General features: G+C 44.3%; 1 protein-coding gene and 1 long non-coding RNA gene across 19 annotated transcripts in view; one reads left to right on the top strand and one right to left on the bottom strand.

The window, feature by feature from the left end:
* Nucleotides 1–363: 363 nt before the first annotated feature.
* PXK (PX domain containing serine/threonine kinase like) overlaps nt 364–10,142 on the bottom strand; it is a 74,806-nt gene continuing 65,027 nt past the window's right edge. For 5 of the 18 annotated variants that reach the window (XM_045493357.1, XM_045493358.1, XM_045493360.1 and 2 more), the window contains one exon: nt 364–1,647. In XM_045493357.1, the coding sequence (XP_045349313.1) occupies nt 1,442–1,647 (206 nt within the window). In that variant the 3' untranslated portion in view covers nt 364–1,441. Of the gene's footprint in view, nt 1,648–2,909; nt 2,947–5,495; nt 5,534–10,142 lie in introns of all 18 variants that reach the window. The other 13 variants (XM_045493361.1, XM_045493365.1, XM_045493374.1 and 10 more) reach the window with 7 other exon arrangements.
* Nucleotides 3,498–4,844, top strand: LOC123605799. Its single transcript, XR_006715888.1, has 3 exons — nt 3,498–3,588; nt 4,702–4,712; nt 4,834–4,844. It is a non-coding gene; the product is annotated as an uncharacterized LOC123605799 (long non-coding RNA).

The raw sequence follows: 10,142 nt of genomic DNA, 5'->3' as shown, positions 1-10,142 counted from the left end.
AACTTGTCCACAGACCCTTCAAATGTCCAATTCTGTTAGGGTTCCCATCAAAATTAAACCAAAATTCCTGTCAGGTATTCTTCCCATGGCCAAAAACCAGACATTTGCCATCTGCTGTCCTCTTTAGAAGTTGAGACAGAAAAGACAGGTTTAAGTTAGTTCTAGAAACATAGAAGTGGTGTCTAATTTAGATAGCAAGACAGGATTGTTAGCTTTTAGTAATTAAGAGGGAAAATAGCACACAAAAGAAACAGACATAGGATAGGTGGGAAGGAAACTAGAAATACTGTGTGGATCTATGTTTCTAAAAGCTCCCACAAAAAATTCCCACTTACAATATCTAGGCAAGCTATAGACAACACATTTTCTTGACATAGTTTATTTTAATAAAAAATACAGCTGAACATTTGTCACAGATTAAATGAAACTATACACAATGACATTCTCTCTGCATAGTAACCAACACTGATGTGTGTATTTGAATTTTTAAATGGATTACTTATAATCCTTTAAAGTGCAATTTATTTAAGGGTTTAAGCAAATTGTAGGATAAAGGGTCTAATAAATGAGTAACGTTAAAAAAATGATATATTTGGACAAATCTTTCAAAAATCAGAACTGATTTCTATGGATGCCAAATTTACTTTTGTTGTAATAGTAACCCCCTCCCCCAAACCACAAACTTAACTTTATTGCTGAGGATTAAGAAGGTCCTCTAATTGGCAAGAGCTTTTCCTGATGTTAACATCTGTCTCAATACACTCAAACTCAAAGGAACCGTGAGTCTAGAGTGGTTGCCTTAGCAGCCCTGAGTTCTGTAACCACAGCAGTATTCCTGTTATAACCTAGAGAATGTTATGGACTTGACTTGGCCCCGTCTATTTGAGTGGAAAATGAACTCAGTTGCTTCTCTGACTCCATGACGTAACTATGCTGTGGACTACGGTGTTAATGTCTAAGAGGAAATAAAGTAGCAAGAATGGGAATTAATCTAAGAAATAACCAGAAAATGCTTTATATAGAGAAATGAACTATGAGGGGAACATTTCTGGGAGTGTCTGATGGGATGGGAGGGATCGCAACACAAAGGTCATTCACTGCTGGGAGTGAATATTGTCATTGTTTTTCTGTCCATTTCCTTAAGTTGGTGCAAATGTTGACTCCAATATGCTGCTGCCCCCAAAAGATGCCCATTAGAGGATGAACAAGACTCCTTTAAAATGGTAATAAAGGAGCGAATTATTTCTTAAGGCAGAAACGCCAGCCTGACTTTATTCTACTTGGATATTTCCCTCTTGAGAAGCCTCTTAGATGAGCATCTGCAAAACAGTATGTGGCTTTACTGGCTCAGCAATTGTTCATCCGGAAAAAGAGTGCTTTAGGGGCTGGAGGTGGGAGGAAAAAACAAAGAACTTTTCCCTCCAAGTGTAAACACGAATCTTCAGCCGATCTTAGGAGCACTGTGATCACAGGTTTCGGCTTTCCTCAAAGTTCCCTTTTGGAAATTCTGGATGGAGCTGAGTAAGGCCCCTCGGCTCACACCATTCACAGCCTGGGGCGGGAGCTGTGTAGGCGCCTCTGTGCTCGCAGGAAGCAAGGGAGCTGCTGGTGGCGGAGGCGGAGGCGGTGGAGGTAATGCGGACATCCCTAGGGAGGAAAGAACGCGCAGTCAGTATCATCTCCAAACACCCTGCACACAGGCTCCTGCTCGGTCCTGGGTGCAACGAGCTTTGAGGAGACTGCAAATGTTTCTCCCTCAGAGGGACCAAGATTACCCAGTGCTGTATATTTTTTTCAAATACCGAACAAGGAAGCTACAAGCATCAAAGGGGAAGTAATTAAAGGTTGCCGTTTCTCCCAGTAATAGTCATGTGGGAAAAAACTGAACAAATATCACAGATTACACGAAACTCTGCAGAGTGACATTTTCTCTGGGTAGATGAGGCTCTAACTCCATTTCCAAATTCTAGCAATGGTCCCAAGAGAAAAGCTCCATTAGCTACTTTAGCCAGGTCCTGGGCAGCACCACCTCTGAGCTAGCAAGTAAAGATAGACATTTGTATGCACAGAGTTGGGCTACCTGAGTAACAGTGACTAATAAAGGATGAACATTTCTTTAGCTGCGCCAGCACACACAATATTTGAAGGATGTGATTTAATGTAAAATGACAAACTGGATTCTCGGCAAGGAGGGGCTGAGTTATGGGCTCCCCAGGGCCATCTGTCTCCAATAGTCATTTCCTATTAGGCTGCATTAAAGAAATATAAAATGCGAGTAACCGTTAACAGTGAAGCAGGGGGCAGCAGGCTCTCTCCCTGGCAATGGTATTCTCAGGGAGGCATCTTCCTCAGCGCCCTTCCTTCCACTGTGGCCTAACCCAGGGCCAGGATGGAGCTGCACTAACCCTACATCTTTGCTGAAGCAGCAGGAAAGACTCTACCCTAGTGGGCAAGGAGAAGGAAACTGGAAGCGTATCTGAAACTTCCCCTTAGCTTCCAAGCATGTGAACATTTGGCAGTTTAATTTTATAGTTTTGAATCAATGAACGAATTATTCTCCTAGGACAAAATAAAAACGGAGTACAGCCAAAGACCTTCCTTAAAGCACTTGCTTGTGCCACAGAGTTGGTTGCCCATTTCCTGTGACCCTTGCAGCTCTCGGTAACTCCACTATCTTTTTCTGGCCTTACCCTCAGCCCCTCCTAGGGCTACACCAGCCAGACATTCTGGTAGGTAGTTTTCCCCCCTAAGCTGCTACTGAGCTGTGATGGTAAATAAATATACCAATTGCCACTTGAATTTATATGGGTGAGTGTTTCAGGATCACCAATAAAATACTTGGGTAAGAGCATCCTTTTTACCAAATGTGACACATAACAGTTAAAGTCTTGTATTTCATAGAAAACCACTTACCTTCCTTACATCTTTTGCCCAAACCTAAGGCAGCTGAAATTAAAAGAATCACACAGATACACACATTCATGCTCTGCAATCTTAGAATTCTCAAATAATGGAAGTACAGCAATACAAATAAATATTAAATACAGACAAATGAACAAAATGTAATTCTCCTTGGTTCCATACAGTAACAACTAATGAATGAAGTTCTATTATGTGCTCTGCCAGGGTGGATTGTGGACAAATGTTCCCAGCTTTATGTTACCGGGCTACAAAGATAAAAAGGACTTTAAACGCACAAATGATTGCTGAGGTGAGAAGAGCAGCGACGGTGTGTGACAGAAGCTTTCCTCTGAAGGGGGTTTTTGGATAGTGGCCGATGAAATACCAGGAGGAGAGGAAATGGTCTCTGAAGGCTCTTGGAACTCAACTACAGCACCGAGAGAGCCTGGAGGAGTCAGCGGGCAACAGTAACCCCCAGCACTACCCAATGACCGGCAAAGGGCGGCAGAATCTGGACTTGACATTCAGGGCCTGATGTCAAGGAGCTCCAGGGTTTCTGCCTGCCAGCTTTGTGCTTTGACCCTGGAGAAGAGTCACTGCAGGTTACAAGAAAGAAGGCAGGCTCTGGGCTGCGACAGCACTTGAGTTCTTTCTGATAAAGGCATAGAGCTGGCCATCCAGAGACCCGTTACCCCTCTAGCCCAGGATTCTGGGAGGCTAGAGGCAGGCCTCAGCAGCTGGACTTGGATATGGATTGCCTCTTGGCACAGAACAAATCTGCCTGGTCTTCACAAGGAGCCAACCCTTGACTTTGGCTTCATCACCAGGCACTCAAAATTAGAAGTGCAAATTCACTATCCCAGAGTTTGGGAGTTGCAGGTGATGTTCAGTACATGGATCTTCATTTTCCAAGTAAAGGCTGAGATTGTTAGGACTTTAAATGAATCTCTCAGAATATGTAGGCAGCATAAATAAATACATAGTCCCAAGTGCCACAGAGTAACCCATGCTTGTAAAACAAATGACCTACTCATCCAATGGTAAAGAGCAGGGTCATGGAGGGCCGGACCAATCCCAAAGGGCCTAATGTCCCACAAGGCCCACTTTTCCTCACTGGGCCTGCAACAACCAGGGCAGATCTTGACGTGTACTATCAGGGCAACGCCAGACCTCAACTTGCCAGATCAGAACACTCTGGAAGTGGGGAGGAGGTCTGGGAGTCAGAAGGCCAACGCTGGAGGAAGCAGGAACACAGACCAGGGACTCAGTCTCTGACTGTAAGCCCTACCATGGTTTTTGGCTTTTTCTTTTTGCCTTCTCTATAGTTCACAAGCTTCCTTTAAAGGTTTGTTGGGGCTTAAGCTATAATACATTCTAACAATTAGCAGTATTAATAAGGGCCAAATTCAGAGTTGGCTATTTGGCCTGTGGCAAACCTGGAAACAACTGCCTAATGCCTGAATGCCACTGACTCCTCAGATGTGAACAAGCTCTCCCCACCACGGGTTATCTGATAGCCCTTGTCCCCAGGCCATAGACAAGACCAGGCAGATTTCATGTTGGATTGGTTGCTAACTGAATTCACCAAGCTTTGAAAAATACTGGCCTGCAAAAACCCAGAATGAGGGATGCTCCAAAACAGCTGATCTATAATTATATCCAGTTCTCTCCCACCTTACCTACTCTTGGGCAAAAAGACCAAAAATCAACTACTCTATCCTCCCCAGAATCCTATCCACCAAACTAATGGGAACCCGGCAATCCAGCAGAGGCCCTGGAACAGGCCATGGACCGTTGCAGGAAGAGCATATGTTAGGCCCAGGGAAGAATGTCTTGCCAGAAACATCCTCACCAGCCTCGTGGGAAGGATATCTGGGGATCCCCTTTCTTTGGGGTCAGTTTTAGCAGTGGGCAGTCTACAGGTCTTGGTAGGTCTGAATTCCTTTGTGATCCACGAATAGAAGTGGGGAGGCCACGTGGCCACCAGACCAACACCACAGCTGCTGGCTACCCTCGAGAGAGAACAGACAGCAGTGACCCCCTGGAAGCAGGCAGCCCCCAGCTCTTGGCAACTGCCTTTGTCTTCTGCCTCAGATAGATGAGAAGGCTGCACTCGTGTCTCAACTCAAGAATTATTAGGGATGCTTAAAAAAGAACTTTTCCCTACTGCCAGTTATAAAAGCCAGTGAGTTGTCTTCCTGTAACCAAGAACTCAACCGGCTAACACTCTTTCCCTTCATCAGAGTGATAAGGAACCGATATTTTTGCTGCACAAGGACTTTGGGACCCTGCTTTGTGAAATTAAAATATGCCAAAACGCCATGCAGTTGATTTTGATGTTTCAGGGCTGTGTTTTAAAACTACCATCAGAGGGGAAATGAAGATTTTGAAGGTCAGGGTGAAAATGAAATGAATAATGAAGTCACTTGGGTGCTTTTTAAAGATGCTGCATTTCATTTAAGTGTTCAGAGAAGGAAATCATCTCAAATCTGCTTTCCCATTTGTTCATCACTTCAGTGATCTAGATGCATTGGGTCCCATTTCATATCCAGAAACAGAGCATCTTTAAAGTTAGAGAAATCAGTATAGCTTACTTTACCGAAAATTCACGTTCAAAATGGTGCATGCTCTACTGAAAACAGCAAAGACAGAGACAGAGACAGAGAGAGAGAGAGGGAGAGAGAGGGGGACACAAGTCATTATTCAGCTTTTAGTGTCATTTAATCAAATAGTAAGAGACAGTAAAATATTAGTTTGAATCACATGCTTATTATTCTCACTGCCAAACTAGGCTATATTTAACTGCAAAACGCACTGGTTCGTAAGCATGATTGTGACTTTTTTAGAACATGGCAAACATGCTAATAGAGCAACCAGGGAGTCATTTTCCTCTTCATACTCTTTGTTCTGTTTTTCTGAGCCACTTAGGTGCTGTTTTTGTTTACAACACTCACTTCAGAAGACCTGTGAAGGTTCTACCCCGCCTGAAAAGTGGAATGGGTACTGGAAATGCAATTAGTTCTATTGCTAAATAAGGACAGTCTACCAAGAAGTCTATCACTTTTTTCCAATCAAGCCTTCCATAGTCTAAAATGGAGACCTGTCTTTTTAAAGTTGGGAAGAGCAGGAGCACAGGGCAGGTCTAAGGCGAGCTCCAGGCCAGGGATGAGAGGCCCCTCCCCGAAGGCAGCTGGGCTCTACAGGCTGAACTGGTCAGTGAGTGGCATTTGCTTACTTTAGGCCATGAAACCATTAAAAAGAAAAAAAGCAAGGCAAATGTTCTTGTCTTCCTTTTGACTGACTGGATTCCTGGCGAAATGTGAAGGATAATGCCTTCCCTGACAGGGAATCCCAGAGTTCCTGATGAACCAATGTGCCCTACTGTCCAGAGGACAATCCCTTTGTCTGTGGAGGGGCTGAGAAATGAGGCCCATGAGGGGCTGGGCAGACTGACCACTCACGTGGGACAGCTCTGGGAGGACGCCGGGGATACTGTCCTGTGCCACTTCCACCCAAACCAGCCCACGGCTCAAGGGAGGAGCTTACACGCTTGGGCTGGGAAGTGGGGGAGGGAGACTAAGAGGGCGGGAGAGCAGAGCCAACACACTCTTCAGAGAAGCGCTGCAGGCAGTTCATCCCAAAGATGGGAACTGCTTTGTGTATGTGTAGGTCTTTAGAAAAGGGGGCAATTCGTGGGGCGCCTGGGTGGCTCAGTCAGTTAAGCATCCGGCTTCGGCTCAGGTCATCATCTCACGGCTTGTCGGTTTGAGCCCTGCATCAGGCTCTGTGCCGACAGCTCGGAGCCTGGAGCCTGTTTCAGATTCTGTGTCTCCCTCTCTCTCTCTGCCCCTCCCCCACTCACGCTCTGTCTCCCTCTGTCTCAAAAATAAACATTTAAAAAATTTAAAAAAAAAAAAAGAAAGAAAAGGGGGCAATTCTTATGGCCAGAGACATGGATTCTGAGCCTAGATTGGGTTTCAGACTTTAACCTGGCTAGACAAATTCTGGAAACTCCAACATTCTCAATAAATACATTTTGTGTGTGTGTGCCTCATTTATTCTTAACCATCCTTCCTATTATTTAAGCTTCTGGTCACTTTGTGCCCATAAGGCTCTGTTTTCCCTCCTCCAGATCTCCAGATATGAAACTTCTCTCTCTCCACTCTTTCTTACACACTGAGTTTTCTATAAATTGCCAGCTCTCTCTTCAAAATTATTACTTTAAATTATAAGCTGCAAGCATGAAGGGCTAGAATTCTCTTGCAGGGCATTTATAGCTTACGCTTGGTAGTACTTTACTGCTTATAAAGCTTTGTTTTTGCACGTTACCTAATACAGACTAGGAATTCCTTTAAAAGACAGCTTCAAAGAATGGAAATTACTTGTCCAAGGTCACAGCTGGGAAGTGGCAGGCCCACAGCCAGGGTTTTCCGACTCCACTTCCAGGGTTCTTTTCCTGCCACTGGTCAATATTTAACAGCACCCTGCAGTGCACCCAAGGGAACAGGCACCTGATGAAAATTGGTAGGGGTAAAAGAGCAAAGACAGAAGCAAGTTTGGATCCTGGCTCTAGCACCCCCCGCTTGTGTGACCTTGGTCAAAGTCTGTCACCTCACTAGAGCCTCTGCTTCTGTGTCTTTAAAATGGAGCTATAGTAGAAACTACTCTCATTGGATAGGAAGGTATTCATAAGGATTAAAACAACGACTGTAAATCACTTAGAACAGTGCCTAGCACAAAATAAGTGCCTACAATATGTTAGATACAATTATTAAAAACAACAATAATGTAGAGTCTCCTGCTTTACTTAGCTTTCCCAAACCCGGTGTGTATGGAGATTTGGATCTTCTAAACCACTCATTTCTGTGAATACAGAATGTAAACACGAGTTGGTGATATTTACCATGAAAAAAGTCAGGATAAAGAATTTTAAAGCTCTTGAAAGAGTGACTGTCCAGAGGTAGGGAGCATAACCTTTAGCAGAAAAGAAAGGAATGTTCTCACCGAAAATATAAGGATCCAACACAAGAGTTTTAGAGAATCCCACCCCTCCCAATGGAATCACCACAAAACTCAGGGACATATTTACTCCTCAAGAGGCTCCATGGCAGGCTGGTGCAGTAAGAAATGGGAGAGGCCCCATACTTACGCAATTGTTGGAAAGAGCTCATGAGGGTGACACTCCTTCGCTTAGAAACATCTGTCACTTCTGCTCCATACTAAAAGTAACAGGGCTTACGAATACCCTAAGCTGTCATGTATGTGCTTAAAACTGATACTTTCAGGAAGGAAGGCAATGCGGTCAAACTGAACTTGCCTACGCTGACCTATTGTTGAGCACACAGGGCCCCCAGTAGATTTACACTATGCTTGATTAGAAGGGACCGTGAGATGGTCTCCTCTTAATTCCCACATTTTTTGCCTTTGACAGATGAGGTAAACAATACCTAAACATGGAAAATGACTCATCCAAGGCGTCCCAGTAAGGAACAGTGTACCGAGGGATTACTATACACCCAGTGCTGTTCTAACCCCACACCCAGGAAATGCTCTGGAACTTTGTAATAACTCCCATAGGCAGGCACTGTCATTATCCTCACTGACACATGGGAACACCTGAAGCGCAGGGAGGCCAACAGTCTGGTTCAAGGTCCCAGAACTAGCAAGTGTTCGCCCTTGAGTTTAGGTTCCCCGGCCTGAGGTGTAGTTCCTTCCCAAGGGGCTCCCAGATTGTGTTTTTGAGATGCTACCTTGAGCAAGAATACTTTTTTTAATACTAGTCCTTGAAAGTGAAGATTTTTCCTTCCTTTCTTGAGAAAATTGCATTTGATCATAAAGCTAGAAGACCTATTCTTGACTTGGTTCCCAGGTAAGCATGCCATTTTTTTTTTTTTGAACCATTACCTTAGCCTAGAAGTAAAGCCATATAGATTAGAGCAAATGTGATTCCAGCAACAAGATAGACAGTGCAGAGAGGCAACGAGAAAGATGAGCCAACTGGAGAAGCCTGGCCTCCTGTCCTGGAAGGAGGGGCCAGTCTAAGCAGGGGGCTGACCAGCCAGAAGTTGCCACCCTAGGCTGGGAGTCTGCTCTGTCCCAGCAGAGGCCCTGAAGGCAGAGCAAGCCCAAGCAAATCCAGCAACAAGGATTTACGGAGCATCAGCCATGGGCACAGCTGCATGAAGCTACTACGTGTTTGTGGCTCCCTCATGCCTCGCACAGCAGAGAAGCTTGGGACGCTGCTTGCTGGAGGACTAGATTTTCGGGGGGAGATTCTATATTGAAGGAGGGTAAATATTGGGAGAAAAAAAAAAGAAAACTACCATGGTTGGACCTCAAGGAAAGCATTTGCTTAATTATGTCTATCATTTTGGAGCTCTTGAGAGGCTCTAGAAATGCGACTCCACATGAGCTAGGTCCCTGTCTATTCGTCCCTGTAAGCCAGAGCCAACCACAGTGCCTAGCACATTTCAGCCTCTCACTAAATGCATCATAAATAATGAATAAATTCATTGTTCAAGGCCAGAAATGCTGGGTTGACAGGCAAAGGCTAGTTCTCATTTTTAAGAGATGCATTACAATAAGTGCCCAGCAGAGGTCAGAGTACAGTCTTTAGGGCTGAGTTGCTAATTTCATCAACAAAACGTTAAAGGAGATAAAGGAAAGAAGGAGCCAGTATTTGCTGGGAACTTATCACTTGTGCCAGGCTTTGTGCTTGGGGCCTCACATATTTTTCCCTCTCGATCCTCACAACTCCCTTTCAGAATAGGTATGATCAAAATTCACAGTAACGCCCCCTACCACTCCCACTCACCTCAAAGTTTTTCCAACATTGACTCTCATTACCAAAAATTCCCCCTTTTTCTTCTCTCCTTCTGAAAATTCCCTCATCTCATGCAAACCTGCTACAGTATGAGATAGCTCCCATTCAAAACACAGGTAAATCAGAGGATTCATGAAAAAAAAAATCCATATAGATGGAGAATTCCCTGAGGCATTTAAAAATGAGAACTGGCAGTTAACTTCCCAGGACTATACCCAATGCATACAGTAGATGTTCAATATGATTAAAGAGACACCTTATATGTTAAAGGGTTTATGGGTTCTCACTATTCATTCTCTCCAATTTCCTTCAAATGTCTAAGGGGTATGAAATTAATACCCTTTCTTCCAGAAAATGGTTCAACATGATCTGGGCAGTGGAGCTCCAGAAATTTCTGACCAGCCTATACAACTCACCC

The sequence above is a fragment of the Leopardus geoffroyi genome, chromosome A2 (genome assembly GCF_018350155.1).
Source record: "Leopardus geoffroyi isolate Oge1 chromosome A2, O.geoffroyi_Oge1_pat1.0, whole genome shotgun sequence".
Classification (NCBI taxonomy): Eukaryota; Metazoa; Chordata; class Mammalia; order Carnivora; family Felidae; genus Leopardus; species Leopardus geoffroyi.
This window is presented reverse-complemented; position numbering and strand designations above follow the sequence as displayed.